The sequence below is a fragment of the Phacochoerus africanus genome, chromosome 7, assembly GCF_016906955.1.
Source record: "Phacochoerus africanus isolate WHEZ1 chromosome 7, ROS_Pafr_v1, whole genome shotgun sequence".
Classification (NCBI taxonomy): Eukaryota; Metazoa; Chordata; class Mammalia; order Artiodactyla; family Suidae; genus Phacochoerus; species Phacochoerus africanus.
In genome coordinates, this window is record NC_062550.1 from 82979159 (window position 1) to 83001325 (window position 22167).

A 22167-nucleotide genomic window follows, 5' to 3' on the forward strand; every position below is an offset into this window, starting at 1 on the left:
TACAGGGATGTTTCCTTACTTAGAAGCTCCACCACCCCTGCATCTTCTAAAGGAAGGACAAAGTTGAGGGAAACCCACAGAGACCGACCCATATCGGGGGCTTTTACTCCAGTGCTGGAAAAGATGCCATTCAGGTATCCTCTGCTGAGAGCATCTCTGGTTGGCCTAGGGAGCCCAGGCGAGGACAGATCTTCTCATTCAACTCCGTCTTCTCCCAAAACTATCCACTCCGGGAACTCGTGAGTGAACACACCATGAAGAGAGAGCAGATCCTCATTTATCATGATCCTGAGTTTCCCTTCGAGGAGGAGGGGTGACTTCACCTTCCTCCGGTCTAGACCAAACCCTCTAACTGCACATTATCCTAAGCAGTCTTGGTGTTCTTTAATTTCTCCTCTTTTTTTTTTTCCTTCTTCCCTCCCTGTGATGCATAGAAGGTGGTCCAAATTTGACTGGGCTTTATCCAAATCCCCTAGTACCAACTCAGAGAATATCACAAACTTCATGCACTCTCATGTTAAGCCCTAAGGTTACAGTGCAAACAATGGACATTAGAGGTTCACATACATCCTGGAATGGAAAGCCCTTAGAGAAACTGATGAGCACAGCCCTCACCTCCAATTGGACGGCTTCCTTGTGCCCAACTTCCGCGAAAGCAGACAACTCATGGGCCACCTATGCTTAGGTAGACACAGGAGGGGAGAACGTTTCCATTTAGTATCAGATATACCCAAGGAAGACTGTCCCCCAAGCTGTAGAATGTCTAACCTGGAATGCACGACAGAAACCATCTAGTTTTGCCAGATTCCTTTTAATGAGAAGCCCAAGTGACTTACTCACGGACCTACAGTGACAGAGAAATGATTTGTGCCATCATTAGGTGTCCCCATACCTCTATCAGTCATTCAAACATGCATCACAGCCTGTCAACCAGATGGTTGGCCAAAATGCTTATTGCTTACTCACTACGCCAGTGAGCCTTCCTGTACGGAAGGGCACACTTCAGTGCCCTGGAGTCTTTTGACAACTCCCTTTCCTTCTCCAGTCTGGATCATCTCTGTTCTCCTCTTCTTCCCTTCCAGGTTTGATTCTCCACACTTCCTTCCAACCGTCTCTACCTGAGCTGAGATTAGTTATTGCCCTGAGCTGGGAAGGGTTGATGAGGTCTGGCATGGCAAGCTTGCTTCCACAACATGTTCTGTGCTGGGTCACTCCTGAAGCTTTATTCATAGTGCCCCATCCCCAGCCACACTCTGAGACTCGAAACACACTTGAGCCTTCTTTTCTCTTCTAGTCCCTCGCAAAGGAAACTTGAAGGCTCCATGGAAGGTGGCAACACAACCACGGTCACCGAATTTGTTCTCCTAGGACTATCTAACAACCCTCACATCCAGGCAGTACTATTTGTAACATTCCTGGTGGCTTACCTCCTGATCCTCACAGAGAACCTGCTGTGCTGCTGGTGATCAGTACTGATTCCCACCTCCACAGCCCCATGTACTTCTTCCTCAGCCACCTCTCCTTCCTGGATGCCTTCTATTCCTCCATCGTTGTCCCTAAGCTGCTAGAGCACCTTCTTTCCAAGTGGAAGACTGTATCCCTCCTTGAGTGTTTCGCCCAGATCTCCTTGGTCATATTTTCTGGAGCCACTGAACTTGCTCCTTTCAGTCATGGCCTATGACCGGTTCCAGGCTGTGTGCCACCCACTGCTGTATGTGGTGGCCATGAACAGGAAGGTGTGCACTGGCCTGGTGGGAGCATCCTGGGCCATAGGAATGGGGACGGGCTTAGTTAACACCATCCTCCTGGCTCAGCATCACTTCTGTGGCCCCAACCTTGTCCGGAGCTTTGCCTGTGAGCTTCCCCCAGTGCTCCTGCTGGTCTGCTCTGACCCCTCCGTTAGCATTGCCTCCATCCTGATGACCATGGTAATCCTGGGACTTGGCACCCTTGTTCTGTTGCTGGGTTCCTACACCCGTATCATCATGACAGCCTTAAGGATCAACTCTGCCACAGGTCGGAGCAAGATCTTCTCTACCTGCTCATCTCATTTCCTTGTGGTCACCATCTTCTATGCTTCAGGAGTTTCCAGGTATGCCATACTATATCACCTGAGTATAACTGCAGGCTCTTTCTCACTCGAGAGGAGCCTCAGTCTTTTGCACAAGTCATTGCAAAGGAGCAGGAAAAGAACTGTACTGGAAGTTAGAGTTCTAGCTCTGCTGTTGACTAGAGGTGTGGATCACAAAACAATCTATTTTCTTTCCAAGACCCAGTTTTCGAACTCTGAAAATAAGCTCACATAAACACCAAAGACTTCCCGACTTTCATTAACTATGATTTCAGAGTTCTCAAAAGGAAACCAGAGAGCTTTTGGTAGCGCTTTTGTCAGTGCTAGGCAAAAATTAAAAAAAAATAAACATATCATCCTTGAAACAGATGCCATTTCTCTTGGAAATGGAAGTCTAGAAGATGGGTCTCAGAGCTTATTTGTGCTACGACGATTTATCAGGCACCTTCTACTCACAATAGCTGCTTTACACAATCAAGCTCAATGTTAGTATGGAGCACACGACAAGAGAAATATTAACCTCATTTTCAGGTAAGAAACCTGAGTTTCAGGAGTGGCCAGGGACTTTTTCAAAGGTCCCAGAAGAAGCTAGTAACGGAGCCACAGCATATGCCTAGTCTGCCTGACTTCAGACCTCATGCTCTTTTCTACCGTGTTTCTCTCAAACATACACGCTCTAGTTGACGGGTCCTTGCTTACCAGGAGGAAGAACAACTAAGGGTCTGCGATTTCTACCAGTGAGCTAGAGATGGCTTTGCATAGATTGCGCTGCAGTTTTCCCACCTGCTTGTTACTTGGGAAGGGGTCGGGGGCAGGAAAGGATAAAGAATGATCCAGGGGAGCTCACCTGAGCCTGAGGACAAATCTCTTCAACCTTCTCAGTTTCCTCATTTACCACAAGGGGGTAGAAGATTTCTCCCACATACTTCACAGCAATGTTATAAGGAATAAATTCAAGGAAAAAAATGAGAGTAAATGAAATTTTTTAACCACGTGCATCAGAACCCACAAAGAACACTCCAATTTCAAAAAAAAAAATTTGAAGGGGCAACATTGAAGTTTAAAAAATGTTTTTAAATGATTCTTTGAGAAATATTCCCAGTGACACTCAACAAGATGCATCCACAAATTGAATCTTATTAACTTGAGTTCCTATTTGTGCTAAATCTTCAGACATAAAGATTTTTATCTTTCACTTTATTTACCAAGCTAGGCTTTTTCTGAGTTAAAGGAAAATGTACCTAGGAGTTCCCAATGTGGCTCAGCGAGTTAAGAACCCAACTAGTACCCAGGAGGATGCAGCTTCAATGCCTGGCCTTGCTCAGTGGCTTAAGGATTTGACATAGATCACAGATGCAGCTCAGTCCTGCGTTGCTGTGGCTGTGGCGAACACCAGCAAGTCCGGCTGTGATTCAACCCCTAGCTGGTAACGTCCATATACCACAGGTACAGACCTAAAAAACGAGAAAAAAGAAAAGACAAATGTACCCAAAAGGAAAAAGGTCTGTTCCACTAAGCATAAAAACTAATGTGCTATGATTCTGGGTAAATCCCAGAACCATAATCATTAGGAACAACGACAGCATTATTGGATTAGCATGTAGTTTTGTGAGGAACAGTCATCACAAAATGAAAACACACAGCTGCATAATGGTAAAAAAAAAAAAAAAAAAGAGAAGAAGAAGAGAAAAAATCCTCATCATCATACTTATTAAGGATAGATGCTTTGAAAAGTATAAAGTGCTACACAGAACTGCATCAAGTTATTTTTAGCTCTATTCTAGCATGCAGCACTTGATATGGGCTGAACTTCCTTTTCTGCAGGGCAATTTCTATAAATTCTGTATAACATCACTCGTATGCGGATGTTTGAAGGCGAAATGACTGACTTTCAATGACCATTGAGTTATTTCTAGATGCTGCTATCAGCAACAGTGACTCAGCACTAAGGACCCTCTTTGCAGTGCCCCTAGAATGGGATGGGCCATGGCCACCAACAGCACTCCGGCCACTGCCCTGAGCTCAGTTCACCTCTTTGTGCCATTCCCTTCAAGGTACATGACTCCAGCTTCCGGCTCAGTCTTGGAGCAAGTGCGTCTGTGCAGTACAGTGTGGTGACGCCACTGCTTAACCCCCTCATCTACAGCCTGAAGAACCAGGAGGTGAAAGCAGCTCTGAGGAGGATGCTGACCAAGAAGCCCAGGCTGAGCTCCTAAGCCAGGCTCCACTGCCTCCTCACAATAGGAGAGGATGTTGTGGGAAAGAAGAGGAGACAGAAAGAGCTATCATCAGGAAAAAGAAAACTCATAGAAAAAGAGAGCAGATGTGCGGTTACCAGAGATGGAGGGAGGGATGAGGGGGGATTGGAGGAAGGTGATCAAGAGGTACAAATTTCTGGACTTCTTTTGTGGCCTACAGCATAACTACATGGCATTTTTCGCCGCAGCTCTGGTTCAATCCCAGGCCCTGGAACTGCCACATGCCATGTGTACAGCCAAACACATTTTTTAAAAAGGTACAAATTTCCAATGTAAGATAAATAAATACTAGGGATGTAATGTCCAACATGATGACTATAGGTAACAAGCTGTGTGAAAATAGGTATGTTGTTAAGAGAGTAAGTCCTGAGAGTTCTCATCACAAGGAGAATTTTTTCTTTTTTCCTTTTCTTCTTTCTGTTATTTATATTGTGTGTGTATCTATATATTATACATATAACACATACATAATATATAAATCAAACCATCATGCCATATGCTTTGAATTTATATGGTGATGTATGTCAATTATCTCTCCATAAAACTGGAGGGGAAAAGTAAAGAAAATCCTCATGGCCTCACCAGCCATTTCTATAGCTATTGCCTTGCTTTCTTCTCTCATTTTTGCCCTTCCTACCCCTTCACTTCTGCTTCCCCCTCTCTCTTATACTTTGTCTATGCATCAATTATAAATCAACCTATCTGACCAATAGCTAACATCCCACTTCATTCTCGGGAAGTCCCATTTTAGATCTGAGACCTAATGCCCACTTTGCTCCCTTCTCAAAAAATCACTGGCAAGATCTACAGCTCCATAGTAACTTAGGAAGAAATGACATAAAATGTGTCTCCTCCTGTCTTTGTTCTTAAAAAGCAACACCTAAAGTAGAGCATAGGCAACAGTAAATCCTCAGTAACTATTGGTTGACCAATTAAGAAGTGAATGAAGGAATGAATGAGGGGTCTGTCTGAAGAGTCCTTTTCTTGCATGACTCTTGGAAGTAGAAGGGAGTATCCCGCTCAGTACTGTGAGTTCCTGTTGTGGCTGGCTCAGTGGGTTAAGAACCTGACATAGTGTCTGTCCCTAAGAAGGCCAGTTCAATCCCTAGCCTCGCTCAGTGGGTTAAGGATCTGGCATTGCCGTGAGCTGTGGTATAGGTTGCAGATTCGGCTCGGAACCTGCATTGCTGCGGCTGTGGGGTAGGCGGGCAGCTACAGCTCCGATTCGACCCCTAGCCTGGGAAACTCCATATGCCATGGGGGTGGCCCTAAAAAAAAGACCAAAAAGACCAAAAAAAATTCAATAAATAAATAAGACTTAGACACTGAAAATTATAAAACATGGATAAAAAATAAAAGAAAAATTAAGTCAATGTGAAGACATCTAATGGTAATGGAAAGAGTACCGTTAAGATAGCAATAGTACACAAGGCAATCTACACACTCCATGGGATTCCTCTGAAAACCCAGAAAGGCCATTGGGAAGAAATACACAAGCTGATCCCAACATTCATATGGAATCTAAAGGGACCCCTAAGAAGCCAAAACAAATTTAAAAAAGAAAATCAAAGTTGGAAGCTTACACTTCCCATTTTCCTATGACAGTACAAAGCAAATAAAACACAACGATACTGGCATTAAAAAACATACCCATAGATAAAAGAAACTGAATGGAGAGCCCCAAAATAAACCCACCCATCTAGGATGAAGTGATCTTAAACAATAGTCAACAATACTACTCTGGGAGAGGAGGGGTTTTTTTTTTTTTCCTTTTAGGGCCACACAGGCAGCATATGGAGGTTCCCAGGCTAGGGTTTGAATCAGAGCTGCAGCCACCAGCCTACACCACAGCCATGGCAATACAGGATCCAAGCCGAGTCTGCAAACTACACCACAGCTCACAGCAATGCTGGCTCCTTAGCCCACTGAGGGAGGCCAGGGATCAAACCTGCATTCTCATGGATACTAGTCAGATTCCTTTCCGCTGAGCCACAAAGGGAACTATGGAAATGGAGTTTTCAACAAATGGTGCCTAGGCAATCCACGTGCAAGGGAATGAAACTGGGCCCTTACCTCATAGTACATACAACAAGCAACTCAAAATAAATAAACGCTTAAACGTAAGAGGTAAAATTACAGTCAACACCCTGTAGCCACAAGTTCCACATCCGTGGACTCAACCAGTTCCAGACTGAAAATATTACAAAAGAAGAAATTATGAAAAGTTTCAAAAGAAATAAGTTGAATTTACTAGGTGCCAGCAAATCTACTTACATAGTATTTACATTGCTTTTCAAACATTTATACTACATTAGTTACTATAAGTAATCTAGAGATGATTTAAAGTATACAGAAAATCAGGTCGCAGACGCGGCTCAGATCTCGCGTTGCTGTGGCTCTGGCGTAGGCCGGTGGCTACAGCTCCGATTGGACCCCTAGCCTGGGAACCTCCATATGCCACAGGAGCGGCCCAAGAAATGCCAAAAAAGACCCAAAACATACATACATAAATAAATAAATAAATAAATAAATAAATAAGAATAAAGTATACAGAAAATCCTACCCAGGTTACTTGCAAATACAATGCCATTTTATGTAACAGGCTTGAACATCGGCAGATTTTGCCATGTCCGGCATGTCCCTGACCCAATCCTCCACAGATACTGTGGGACAACTGTATAAACTGTCCAATAAAACATGAGGATAAATCTGCATACCCTTGAATGTAGCCATGGTTTCTTCGATCTGACAGCAAAGCTCAAACGACAACAAAAAAGAATAGATCAATTGGATTTCTTCAAGATTAAAAGCATCAAAAGACACAATTCAGAAAGTGAAGACATAGCCAACAGAATGGAAGGAAATGCTTGCACAGTGTATATCTGATGAATTGTTATTCAGTGTATTTCAAGAACTTCTACAACCTCATCAACAGAAGGACAAACAACCCACCTTTTTAAATGGGTAAGTGACTTCAATAGACCCTTCTCCACCTAAGACATACAAATGGTCAACAAGAAGAATGTGTCAAATACCATGAGTCATGATGGAAATGCAAATTAAAACTGCAAGGCAACAAATCCTTCCCATGTTCTAAAATGTTTATAATCAAGAAAACGAAAAAACAACATATTGGCAACAATGCAGAAACATTGGAAGCTTTAAAACATTAGTGCGTAGAAACAGAAAAGGGGGCAACCTATGTTTACAATACAAAGATACAATTAACAAGGGTTCAACAACTCCACTCCTAGAAATATACCCCAAAGAACTGAAAACAGGTCTACACAATATTGATTAGCAGCACTGTTCCAAACAGCAAAAAAAAAAAAAAAAATAGAACGACTGCCTATGTCCATCAATGGGTAAACTTAAAAATAAAATCGGGTAGATCAATAAACCACCATGTTATTCTGCCATGAAGGAATAAGGTAAATGGTGCGGCCTCTGTGGAAACCAGTATGGCAGTTCCTCAAAAACTTAAACATAGAATTAAGGTATCTAATCCACCACCCAAAGACTGGAGAAACCAGGAGGTGGAACAGAAATGGATACACCCTTGTTCACAGCACGTTAATCACAACAGGAAAGTTTAGAAAGCCACCCAAGAGTCCCATCAACCAATGAAATAAGGAATGGATAACTAATGTGGTAAACACACAAAGAGTGAAATTCAGTCTTAAAAACCAAGGAAATACACCAAAAAAACAAACAACCCCATCCAAATACTGGGCAGAAGATCCAAACAGACAAGTCTCCAAAGAAGACACACAGATGGCCAAAACACACATGAAAAGATGTTCAGACTCAACTCACTGTTAGAGAAGTGCAATCAAAACCACTCCGAGGTACCACCTTACCCCAGCAGAGGCGGCCATCATCAAAAAGTGCTATAGAGGGTGTGGAGATAAAGGAACCACTAGTACACAATTTTGGTGGGACTGTAAATGGGTGCAACCACTGTGGAAAAACAGTATGCAGATGCCTTAGAAAATACTAACAATAGAATTACCATTTGATCTAGCAATCCCACTCCAGCATCTATCCAGAGAAACCATGACTCAAAAAGACACATGCTCTCCAATGTTCATTGCAGCACTCTTTTCAATAGCCAAGACATGGAACCAACCTAAATGGCCATGACAGAGGAGTGCATCAGGAAGATGTGGTACATATACACAATGGAATATTACTCAGCCATTAAAGGAATGAAATACCAGCATTTTTAGCAACATGGATGGACCTAGAAATTATCATGCCAAATGAAGACAGTCAGAAATGAGACACCAACATGAAATGCTTTCACTGACATATGGAATCTGAAAAAAGGACACAATGAACTTCTTTGCAGAACAGATACTGACTCACAGACTTTGAAAAACTTATGGTTTCCAAAGGAGAAAGGTTGGGGGGTGGGGGATGCACTGGAGGCGTGGGATGGAAATCCTATAAAATTGGATTGTGATGGTCATTGTACAACTATAGATGTAATAAATTCATTGAGTAATAAAAAATAAAAAGATAATAAAACAGTTCCTTTCCTTTATATAACAAACAAAAAGAGAGAGGTCATTATGGTAAGTGAAATAACCCTGTCACCAAAACGCCAAAAATGGTTTGATTTGATCTACATAAAGTAACAAGAGAAGTCAAACTCAAAGATAGAAAGTAAAATTCGGGTGCAAGGGGCCAAGGGGAATGAGTGCTTCACCACCGAAAAGGGTTTCCCCAGTGAAACCTGAAAAGTTCCGAAAATGCATGGTGAGGATATTTGTACAACCATTCGAATGTGCTTAAGGCCCCAGAACTGCATAGTTCAAATGGTTTGAATGGTAAGTGTTTATGTATATTTAAGCACAACGGGAAAACAATGAATCAAGGACTGATACGTGTTACAAACACAACGAACACTAATATATCCTAAGTGAAAGAAGCCATACAGAAAAGGCCACCCAGATCATACTCATCTTTCTGGGCTTTAAATCCATCAAGGGTGTGACACTGAGAAAGTATCGTCATGATTCCAGAAGGAAAGGAAAAACTGGATCAGAGTGGGAAAAGGTAGTCTCTAGAGTTGCGGTGAAAGTCGAAGTGGGCCTGAGGATTGAGTCATAATGTGAAAACCAAGATAGTTCCTCATTTGGAGGTTATGGTCTTTGGGTAAAACACACTGGGGTCGTTTGGTGTGAAGTGGCAAATGTGGTAAAAGGAATGACAGCTGGGGAATCTGAGTGTGGAGGACAAATGGTACGTTGTAGTGGTCCTGCACGTTTTCTGCATGTTCAAAATTACGTTCCCAAAGCACCATGTCAGTACCACGTGCCAGAAAAAATAGAGAAAACACCACACTTCCTTAGAGAGGCCAAGCCTTACACAGGATCCAATTCACACAAAGTCATGAACCTCCTCACCCTTGCAGGAGCCCACCTATAACTTACAGGCACTGTGGGAAGGTTATGTTAGGAGTCACTAGGTCTTCAGAGCTGTGGATGACCTGGATATGACGGAAACACTGGGATTTTTGAATGCCAACGTTTGTAACATCCAATTTTCTGATGCAGAAGAACTATTAGAACCAGTAAATGAAAGCAAACAAAGTTATAAAATCAATACACAAAAATCAATTGCATTTCTAACACCAGTAATGAACCATCAGAGAGAGAAAGAAAACAATTCATTTTACAACTTGCTTCAAAAAGAACAAAATACCTAGAAATAAAATTTTACCAAAGTCGTTTTTTTTTTTTTTTCTTTTTAGGGCAACACAACGTGGCATATGGAAGGTCCCAGGCTAGGGGTCGAATCGGGGCTGCAGCTGCCAGCCACAGCCATGCCAGAGCCAAACAACATCTGTGACCTACACCAGAGCTCACAATGCTGCATCCTAACCCACAGAGCAAGGCCAGGGATCAAACCCATATCCTCATGGATACTAGCCTGTTCGTTCCTGCTGAGCCACAACAGGAACTCCTCACCAAAGCCTGGAAAGACCCTCACACTGAAAACTTTAAGGCACTGATGAAGAAATTGAAGAAGACACAAAGAAATGGAAAGATACCCCACACTCACAAAATGGAAGAACCGATATTGTTAAAATGTGCGTTCTACCAAAAGCAGTGTGCACAGCAAATGCAATGCCTACCAAATTCCAATGTATTTTTCACGGATTATAGAGAAAATCATCCCAAACATTTTGGGCGGACCACAAAGGACCCCAAATAGCCAAAGCCATCCTCAGAAAGGAGACAAGCCTGGAAGCATTTCACTCTCAGACCTCAAACTACATTACGAAGCGACAATGACCAAACGGTGTAGATTCATCACAAAAACGGGCACAAGGACCACAGGAACAGAACAGAGCACCCAGAATTAAAGCCACATGGATGCACTCAGGTAATTTATGAAAAGGGGGCCAAGAAAACAACCAAGGGGAAAGGACAGCCTCCACAATACACAGTGCTGGGAACACTGGACACCAACACCCCAAAGAAGGACACCTCACACCTGTCTACACCCGCACACAAAACTGAGAACCCAGTTTTCCACATCAGGCCCTTCTCTGGGTCATGGGAGAAGGACAATACACAGGAAGCTTCCCCGCACTTTTTCCTCACCCTTTCCTCAGGGTAGTGCCTCCACAAGGTGGATCTCCAGGAATCTCAGGTCCCCTCAGCACAGAGACGCAGCCCCAGCTTGTCCTGAAGCCCAAACCCCCTTGAGTCCTAAGGGGCTGAACTCCTTCTGCTGGGACGCTGGCGGCCCAACGTCTCAAAGCAAAAGCTCTGAAGCGGCCTAAGGAGATAGAACTCCCCTCAGCTGGGCAGAGCCCAGTCCACCTGGAAGGCACAGGTGCTGTGGGTTTAGAAAAGCGCCCTCAGCGCGCCCTTGTGGTCAGTGTGGGACATGCAGGCCACGCCTGCCTCACAGTTCACTGGAGACCCTGCTCCCTGCTGGCTGACCTGCTGAACTCATGAAACTGGAAATCCAAAGTGAAATGGAGCCAAATATCCCATAACTGCTCCAAAAATTGTTAAGAAACAAGAATTGCACACCACGTGGAATGAAATGGAGGATGTAGATGCCACTTCACAACTTACACCAAATTCACTCCAAATTATTCCTAGACGACTTTGACATGTAAACTATTTAAAACTAAAGAAGATCTCTTTTGGTGTAGCAGCTTAAGGATCCAGAGTTGTCACTGCAGCGGCAGTGGCAGGGACCCAAGGGCCACACAGGGAGGACCAGAGAAGATGGGGAAAAATTCAAAGCTTTAGAATCAGAAACCTTTGAAGTCTCTAATTTTACCTTTAGCAATCAGGGGCCACCCTTGGCACCTCTTGCATGATGCAACTCACTGAAACAAGAGTGATACAGGGAAGGGCTAGTGGCCCTGGAGAACTCATTCCGATCAACCAGGCCTCCTGCTTAACGGTCCTCTCCGGGGACCTCCACACTCTCCAAGGTCTAGGGCTGAGATCAAGTCCCTCTGGCCATTGTCATTGTGGAGGCAGAATCAGGAAAACTTCCCCATGGACAGAAAGACTACAGGGATGTTTCCTTACTTAGAAGCTCCACCACCCTGCATCTTCTAAAGGAAGGAACAAGTTGAGGGAAAACCACAGAGACCGACCCATATCGGGGGCTTTTACTCCAGTGCTGGAAAAGATGCCATTCAGGTATCCTCGGCTGAGAGCATCTCTGGTTGGCCTAGGGAGCCCAGGCGAGGACAGATCTTCTCATTCAAATCCATCTTCTCCCAAAACTATCCACTCCGGAACTCGTGAGTGAACACACCATGAAGAGAGAGCAGATCCTCATTTATCATGATCCTGAGTTTCCTTCGAGGAGGAGGGGTGACTTCACCTTCCTCCGGTCTAGACCAAACCCTCTAACTGCACATTATCCTAAGAAGTCTTGGTGTTCTTTAATTTCGCCTCTTTTTTTTTTCCTTCTTCCTCCCTGTGATGCATAGAAGGTGTGGTCCAAATTTGACTGGGCTTTATCCAAATCCCCTAGTACCAACTCAGAGAATATCACAAACTCATGCACTCTCATGTTAAGCCCTAAGGTTACAGTGCAAAACAATGGACATTAGAGGTTCACATACATCCTGGAATGGAAAGCCCTTAGAGAAACTGATGAGCACAGCCCTCACCTCCAATTGGACGGCTTCCTTGTGCCCAACTTCCCGCGAAAGCAGACAACTCATGGGCCACCTATGCTTAGGTAGACACAGGAGGGGAGAACGTTTCCATTTAGTATCAGATATACCCAAGGAAGACTGTCCCCCAAGCTGTAGAATGTCTAACCTGGAATGCACGACAGAAACCATCTAGTTTTGCCAGATTCCTTTTAATGAGAAGCCCAAGTGACTTACTCACGGACCTACAGTGACAGAGAAATGATTTGTGCCATCATTAGGTGTCCCCATACTCTATCAGTCATTCAAACATGCATCACAGCCTGTCAACCAGATGGTTGGCCAAAATGCTTATTGCTTACTCACTACGCCAGTGAGCCTTCCTGTATGGAAGGGCACACTTCAGTGCCCTGGAGTCTTTTGACAACTCCCTTTCCTTCTCCAGTCTGGATCATCTCTGTTCTCCTCTTCTTCCCTTCCAGGTTTGATTCTCCACACCCTTCCTTCCAACCATCTCTAACCTGAGCTGAGATTAGGTTATTGCCCTGAGCTGGGAAGGGTTGATGAGGTCTGGCATGGCAAGCTTGCTTCCACAACATGTTTCTGTGCTGGTCACTCCTGAAGCTTTATTCATAGTGCCCCATCCCAGCCACACTCTGAGACTCAAAACACACTTGAGCCTTCTTTTCTCTTCTAGTCCCTCGCAAAGGAAACTTGAAGGCTCCATGGAAGGTGGCAACACAACCACGGTCACGAATTTGTTCTCCTAGGACTATCTAACAAACCCTCACATCCAGGCAGTACTAGTTGTAACATTCCTGGTGGCTTACCTCCTGATCCTCACAGAGAACCTGCTGATGCTGCTGGTGGTCAGTACTGATTCCCACCTCCACAGCCCCATGTACTTCTTCCTCAGCCACCTCTCCTTCCTGGATGCCTTCTATTCCTCCATCATTGTCCCTAAGCTGCTAGAGCACCTTCTTTCCAAGTGGAAGACTGTATCCCTCCTTGAGTGTTTCGCCCAGATCTCCTTGGTCATATTTTCTGCAGCCACTGAAACTTGCCTCCTTTCAGTCATGGCCTATGACCGGTTCCAGGCTGTGTGCCACCCACTGCTGTATGTGGTGGCCATGAACAGGAAGGTGTGCACTGGCCTGGTGGGAGCATCCTGGGCCATAGGAATGGGGACGGGCTTAGTTAACACCATCCTCCTGGCTCAGCATCACTTCTGTGGCCCCAACCTTGTCCGGAGCTTTGCCTGTGAGCTTCCCCCAGTGCTCCTGCTGGTCTGCTCTGACCCCTCCGTTAGCATTGCCTCCATCCTGATGACCATGGTAATCCTGGGACTTGGCACCCTTGTTCTGTTGCTGGGTTCCTACACCCGTATCATCATGACAGCCTTAAGGATCAACTCTGCCACAGGTCGGAGCAAGATCTTCTCTACCTGCTCATCTCATTTCCTTGTGGTCACCAATCTTCTATCTTCAGGAGTTTCCAGGTATGCCATACTATATCACCTGAGTATAACTGCAGGCTCTTTCTCACTCGAGAGGAGCCTCAGTCTTTTGCACAAGTCATTGCAAAGGAGCAGGAAAAGAACTGTACTGGAAGTTAGAGTTCTAGCTCTGCTGTTGACTAGAGGTGTGGATCACAAAACAATCTATTTTCTTTCCAAGACCCAGTTTTCGAACTCTGAAAATAAGCTCACATAAACACCAAAGACTTCCCGACTTTCATTAACTATGATTTCAGAGTTCTCAAAAGGAAACCAGAGAGCTTTTGGTAGCGCTTTTGTCAGTGCTAGGCAAAAATTAAAATAAAAATAAACATATCATCCTTGAAACAGATGCCATTTCTCTTGGAAATGGAAGTCTAGAAGATGGGTCTCAGAGCTTATTTGTGCTACGACGATTTATCAGGCACCTTCTACTCACAATAGCTGCTTTACACAATCAAGCTCAATGTTAGTATGGAGCACACGACAAGAGAAATATTAACCTCATTTTCAGGTAAGAAACCTGAGTTTCAGGAGTGGCCAGGGACTTTTTCAAAGGTCCCAGAAGAAGCTAGTAACGGAGCCACAGCATATGCCTAGTCTGCCTGACTTCAGACCTCATGCTCTTTTCTACCGTGTTTCTCTCAAACATACACGCTCTAGTTGACGGGTCCTTGCTTACCAGGAGGAAGAACAACTAAGGGTCTGCGATTTCTACCAGTGAGCTAGAGATGGCTTTGCATAGATTGCGCTGCAGTTTTCCCACCTGCTTGTTACTTGTGGAAGGGGTCGGGGGCAGGAAAGGATAAGAATGATCCAGGGGAGCTCACCTGAGCCTGAGGACAAATCTCTTCAACCTTCTCAGTTTCCTCATTTACCACAAGGGGGTAGAAGATTTCTCCCACATACTTCACAGCAATGTTATAAGGAATAAATTCAAGGAAAAAAATGAGAGTAAATGAAATTTTTTTAACCACGTGCATCAGAACCCACAAAGAACACTCCAATTTCAAAAAAAAAAAATTTGAAGGGGCAACATTGAAGTTTAAAAAAATGTTTTTAAATGATTCTTTGAGAAATATTCCCCAGTGACACTCAACAAGATGCATCCACAAATTGAATCTCTATTAACTTGAGTTCCTATTTGTGCTAAATCTTCAGACATAAAGATTTTTATCTTTCACTTTATTTACAAGCTAGGCTTCTTTTCTGAGTTAAAGGAAAATGTACCTAGGAGTTCCCAATGTGGCTCAGCGAGTTAAGAACCCAACTAGTACCCAGGAGGATGCAGCTTCAATGCCTGGCCTTGCTCAGTGGCTTAAGGATTTGACATAGATCACAGATGCAGCTCAGTCCTGCGTTGCTGTGGGCTGTGGCGAACACCAGCAAGTCCGGCTGTGATTCAACCCCTAGCTGGTAACGTCCATATACCACAGGTACAGACCTAAAAACAGAGAAAAAAGAAAAGACAAATGTACCCAAAAGGAAAAAGGTCTGTTCCACTAAGCATTATAAAAACTAATGTGCTATGATTCTGGGGTAAATCCCAGAACCATAATCATTAGGAACAACGACAGCATTATTGGATTAGCATGTAGTTTTGTGAGGAACAGTCATCACAAAATGAAAACACACAGCTGCATAATGGTAAAAAAAAAAAAAAAAAAAGAAGAAGAAGAAGAGAAAAAATCCTCATCATCATAATTATTAAGGATAGATGCTTTGAAAAGTATAAAGTGCTACAGAACTGCATCAAGTTATTTTTAGCTCTATTCTAGCATGCAGCACTTGATATGCGGCTGAACTTCCTTTTTCTGCAGGGCAATTTCTATAAAATTCTGTATAACATCACTCGTATGCGGATGTGTTTGAAGGCAGAAATGACTGACTTTCAATGACCATTGAGTTATTTCTAGATGCTGCTATCAGCAACAGTGACTCAGCACTAAGGACCCTCTTTGCAGTGCCCCTAGAATGGGATGGGCCATGGCCACCAACAGCACTCCGGCCACTGCCCTGAGCTCAGTTCACCTCTTTGTGCCATTCCCTTCAAGGTACATGACTCCAGCTTCCGGCTCAGTCTTGGAGCAAGTGCTGTCTGTGCAGTACAGTGTGGTGACGCCACTGCTTAACCCCCTCATCTACAGCCTGAAGAACCAGGAGGTGAAAGCAGCTCTGAGGAGGATGCTGACCAAGAAGCCCAGGCTGAGCTCCTAAGCCAGGCTCCACTGCCTCCTCACAATAGGAGAGGATGTTGTGGGAAAGAAGAGGAGACAGAAAGAGCTATCATCAGGAAAAAGAAAACTCATAGAAAAAGAGAGCAGATGTGCGGTTACCAGAGATGGAGGGAGGGATGAGGGGGGATTGGAGGAAGGTGATCAAGAGGTACAAATTTCTGGACTTCTTTTGTGGCCTACAGCATAACTACATGGCATTTTTCGCCGCAGCTCTGGTTCAATCCCAGGCCCTGGAACTGCCACATGCCATGTGTACAGCCAAACACATTTTTTAAAAAGGTACAAATTTCCAATGTAAGATAAATAAATACTAGGGATGTAATGTCCAACATGATGACTATAGGTAACAAGCTGTGTGAAAATAGGTATGTTGTTAAGAGAGTAAGTCCTGAGAGTTCTCATCACAAGGAGAATTTTTTCTTTTTTCCTTTTCTTCTTTCTGTTATTTATATTGTGTGTGTATCTATATATTATACATATAACACATACATAATATATATAAATCAAACCATCATGCCATATGCTTTGAATTTATATGGTGATGTATGTCAATTATCTCTCCATAAAACTGGAGGGGAAAAGTAAAGAAAATCCTCATGGCCTCACCAGCCATTTCTATAGCTATTGCCTTGCTTTCTTCTCTCATTTTTGCCCTTCCTACCCCTTCACTTCTGCTTCCCCCTCTCTCTTATACTTTTGTCTATGCATCAATTATAAATCAACCTATCTGACCAATAGCTAACATCCCACTTCATTCTCGGGAAGTCCCATTTTAGATCTGAGACCTAATGCCCACTTTGCTCCCTTCTCAAAAAATCACTGGCAAGATCTACAGCTCCATAGTAACTTAGGAAGAAATGACATAAAATGTGTCTCCTCCTGTCTTTGTTCTTAAAAAGCAACACCTAAAGTAGAGCATAGGCAACAGTAAATCCTCAGTAACTATTGGTTGACCAATTAAGAAGTGAATGAAGGAATGAATGAGGGGTCTGTCTGAAGAGTCCTTTTCTTGCATGACTCTTGGAAGTAGAAGGGAGTATCCCGCTCAGTACTGTGAGTTCCTGTTGTGGCTCAGTGGGTTAAGAACCTGACATAGTGTCTGTCCCTAAGAAGGCCAGTTCAATCCCTAGCCTCGCTCAGTGGGTTAAGGATCTGGCATTGCTGTGAGCTGTGGTATAGGTTGCAGATTTGGCTCGGAACCTGCATTGCTGCGGCTGTGGGGTAGGCGGGCAGCTACAGCTCCGATTCGACCCCTAGCCTGGGAAACTCCATATGCCATGGGGGTGGCCCTAAAAAAAAGACCAAAAAGACCAAAAAAAAATTAAATAAATAAATAAGACTTAGACACTGAAAATTATAAAACATGGATAAAAAATAAAAGAAAAATTAAGTCAATGTGAAGACATCTAATGGTAATGGAAAGAGTACCGTTAAGATAGCAATAGTACATAAGGCAATCTACACACTCCATAGGATTCCTCTGAAAACCCAGAAAGGCCATTGGGAAGAAATACACAAGCTGATCCCAACATTCATATGGAATCTAAAGGGACCCCTAAGAAGCCAAAACAAATTTAAAAAAGAAAATCAAAGTTGGAAGCTTACACTTCCCATTTTCCTATGACAGTACAAAGCAAATAAAACACAATGATACTGGCATTAAAAAACATACCCATAGATAAAAGAAACTGAATGGAGAGCCCCAAAATAAACCCACCCATCTAGGATGAAGTGATCTTAAACAATAGTCAACAATACTACTCTGGGAGGAATGGAGGGGTTTTTTTTTTTTCCTTTTAGGGCCACACAGGCAGCATATGGAGGTTCCCAGGCTAGGGTTTGAATCAGAGCTGTAGCCACCAGCCTACACCACAGCCATGGCAATACAGGATCCAAGCCGAGTCTGCAAACTACACCACAGCTCACAGCAATGCTGGCTCCTTAGCCCACTGAGGGAGGCCAGGGATCAAACCTGCATTCTCATGGATACTAGTCAGATTCCTTTCCGCTGAGCCACAAAGGGAACTATGGAAATGGAGTTTTCAACAAATGGTGCCTAGGCAATCCACGTGCAAGGGAATGAAACTGGGCCCTTACCTCATAGTACATACAACAAGCAACTCAAAATAAATAAACGCTTAAACGTAAGAGGTAAAATTACAGTCAACACCCTGTAGCCACAAGTTCCACATCCGTGGACTCAACCAGTTCCAGACTGAAAATATTACAAAAGAAGAAATTATGAAAAGTTTCAAAAGAAATAAGTTGAATTTACTAGGTGCCAGAAAATCTACTTACATAGTATTTACATTGCTTTTCAAACATTTATACTACATTTAGTTACTATAAGTAATCTAGAGATGATTTAAAGTATACAGAAAATCAGGTCGCAGACGCGGCTCAGATCTCGCGTTGCTGTGGCTCTGGCGTAGGCCGGTGGCTACAGCTCCGATTGGACCCCTAGCCTGGGAACCTCCATATGCCACAGGAGCGGCCCAAGAAATGCCAAAAAAGACCAAAACATACATACATACATACATACATACATAAAAATAAAGTATACAGAAAATCTACCCAGGTTACATGCAAATACGATGCCATTTTACGTAACAGGCTTGAACATCGGCAGATTTTGCCATGTCCGGCATGTCCCTGACCCAATCCTCTACAGATACTGTGGGACAACTGTATAAACTGTCCAATAAAACATGAGGATAAATCTGCATACCCTTGAATGTAGCCATGGTTTCTTCAATCTGACAGCAAAGCTCAAACGACAACAAAAAAGAATAGATCAATTGGATTTCTTCAAGATTAAAAGCATCAAAAGACACAATTCAGAAAGTGAAGACATAGCCAACAGAATGGAAGGAAATGCTTGCACAGTGTATATCTGATGAATTGTTATTCAGTGTATTTCAAGAACTTCTACAACCTCATCAACAGAAGGACAAACAACCCACCTTTTTAAATGGGTAAGTGACTTCAATAGACCCTTCTCCACCTAAGACATACAAATGGTCAACAAGAAGAATGTGTCAAATACCATGAGTCATGATGGAAATGCAAATTAAAACTGCAAGGCAACAAATCCTTCCCATGTTCTAAAATGTTTATAATCAAGAAAACGAAAAACAACAAATATTGGCAACAATGCAGAAACATTGGAAGCTTTAAACATTAGTCGTAGAAACAGAAAAGGGGGCAACCTATGTTTACAATACAAATATACAATTAACAAGGGTTCAACAACTCCACTCCTAGAAATATACCCCAAAGAACTGAAAACAGGTCTACACAAATATTGATAGCAGCACTGTTCCAAACAGCAAAAAAAAAAAAATAGAACGACTGCCTATGTCCATCAATGGGTAAACTTAAAAATAAAATCGGGTAGATCAATAAACCACCATGTTATTCTGCCATGAAAGGAATAAGGTAAAATGGTGCGGCCTCTGTGGAAAACAGTATGGCAGTTCCTCAAAAACTTAAACATAGAATTAAGGTATCTAATCCACACCCAAAAGACTGAAACCAGGAGGTGGAACAGAAATGGATACACCCTTGTTCACAGCACCGTTAATCACAACAGGAAAAGTTAGAAGCCACCCAAGAGTCCATCAACCAATGAATGAATGGATAAACTAATGTGGTAAACACACAAAGAAGTGAAATTCAGTCTTAAAAACCAAGGAAATACACCAAAAAAACAAACAACCCCATCCAAAAACTGGGCAGAAGATCCAAACAGACAAGTCTCCAAAGAAGACACACAGATGGCCAAAACACACATGAAAAGATGTTCAACATCACTCACTGTTAGAGAAGTGCAAATCAAAACCACCCTGAGGTACCACCTTACCCCAGCCAGAACGGCCATCATCAAAAAGTGCTATAGAGGGTGTGGAGATAAAGGAACCCTAGTACACTGTTGGTGGGACTGTAAATTGGTGCAACCACTGTGGAAAACAGTATGCAGATGCCTTAGAAAACTAACAATAGAATTACCATTTGATCTAGCAATCCCACTCCAAGGCATCTATCCAGAGAAAACCATGACTCAAAAAGACACATGCTCTCCAATGTTCATTGCAGCACTCTTTTCAATAGCCAAGACATGGAACCAACCTAAATGGCCATGACAGAGGAGTGCATCAGGAAGATGTGGTACATATACACAATGGAATATTACTCAGCCATTAAAGGAATGAAATACCAGCATTTTTAGCAACATGGATGGACCTAGAAATTATCATGCCAAATGAAGACAGTCAGAAATGAGACACCAACATGAAATGCTTTCACTGACATATGGAATCTGAAAAAAGGACACAATGAACTTCTTTGCAGAACAGATACTGACTCACAGACTTTGAAAAACTTATGGTTTCCAAAGGAGAAAGGTTGGGGGGTGGGGGATGCACTGGAGGCGTGGGATGGAAATCCTATAAAATTGGATTGTGATGGTCATTGTACAACTATAGATGTAATAAATTCATTGAGTAATAAAAAATAAAAAGATAATAAAACAGTTCCTTTCCTTTATATAACAAACAAAAAGAGAGAGGTCATTATGGTAAGTGAAATAACCCTGTCACAAAACGCCAAAAACGGTTTGATTTGATCTACATAAAGTAACAAGTGAAGTCAAACTCAAAGATAGAAAGTAAAATGCGGGTGCAAGGGGCCAAGGGGAATGAGTGCTTCACCACGAAAGGGTTTCCCCAGTGAAACCTGAAAAGTTCTGAAAATGCATGGTGAGGATATTTGTACAACCATTCGAATGTGCTTAAGGCCCCAGAACTGCATAGTTCAAATGGTTTGAATGGTAAGTGTTATGTATATTTAAGCACAACGGAAACAATGAATCAAGGACTGATACGTGTTACAACACAACGAACACTGAATATATCCTAAGTGAAAGAAGCCATACAGAAAAGGCCACCCAGATCATACTCATCTTCTGGGCTTTAAATCCATCAAGGGTGTGACACTGAGAAAGTATCGTCATGATTCCAGAAGGAAGAAAACTGGATCAGAGTGGGAAAAGATATGTCTCTAGAGTTGCGGTGAAAGTCGAAGTGGGCCTGAGGATTGAGTCATAATGTGAAAACCATAATAATTTCCTCATTTGGAGGTTATGGTCTTGGGTAAAACACACTGGGGTCGTTTGTGTGAAGTGGCAAATGTGGTAAAGGAATGACGGCTGGGGAATCTGAGTGTGGAGACAAATGGTACGTTGTAGTGTCCTGCACGTTTTCTGCATGTTCAAAATTACGTTCCCAAGCACCATGTCAGTACCGTGCCAGAAAAATAGAGAAAACACCACACTTCCTTAGAGAGGCCAAGCCTTACACAGATCCAATTCACACAAAGTCATGAACCTCCTCACCCTTGCAGGAGCCCACCTATAACTTACAGGCACTGTGGGAAGGTTATGTTAGGAGTCACTAGGTCTTCAGAGCTGTGGATGACCTGGATATGACGGAAACACTGGGATTTTTGAATGCCAACGTTTGTACATCCAATTTTCTGATGCAGAGAACTATTAGAACCAGTAAATGAAAGCAACAAAGTTATAAAATCAATACACAAAAATCAATTGCATTTCTAACACCAGTAATGAACCATCAGAGAGAGAAAGAAAACAATTCATTTTACACTTGCTTCAAAAAGAACAAAATACCTAGAAATAAATTTTACCAAAGTCGTTTTTTTTTTTTTCTTTTTAGGGCAACACACGTGGCATATGGAAGGTCCCAGGCTAGGGGTCGAATCGGGGCTGCAGCTGCCAGCCACAGCCATGCCAGAGCCAAACAACATCTGTGACCTACACCAGAGCTCACAATGCTGCATCCTAACCCACAGAGCAAGGCCAGGGATCAAACCTATATCCTCATGGATACTAGCCTGGTTCGTTCCTGCTGAGCCACAACAGGAACTCCTCACCAAAGCCTGGAAAG

The 22167-nt window shown here is 43.1% G+C and overlaps 1 protein-coding gene and 1 pseudogene across 1 annotated transcript; both read left to right on the forward strand.

Annotated features, from left to right (window-relative positions):
• The first annotated feature begins 1322 nt into the window (after positions 1-1322).
• LOC125130453 (olfactory receptor 8S1-like) lies at positions 1323-4287 on the forward strand (annotated as a pseudogene).
• A 5542-nt stretch (positions 4288-9829) lies between these two features.
• On the forward strand, positions 9830-16184 carry LOC125130454 (olfactory receptor 8S1-like). Its single transcript, XM_047785792.1, has 3 exons — positions 9830-9907; positions 13243-13970; positions 16022-16184. The coding sequence occupies exons 1-3, from the start codon at positions 9830-9832 to the stop codon at positions 16182-16184; spliced, it is 969 nt and encodes a 322-aa protein (XP_047641748.1).
• The last annotated feature ends 5983 nt before the right edge of the window (positions 16185-22167 follow it).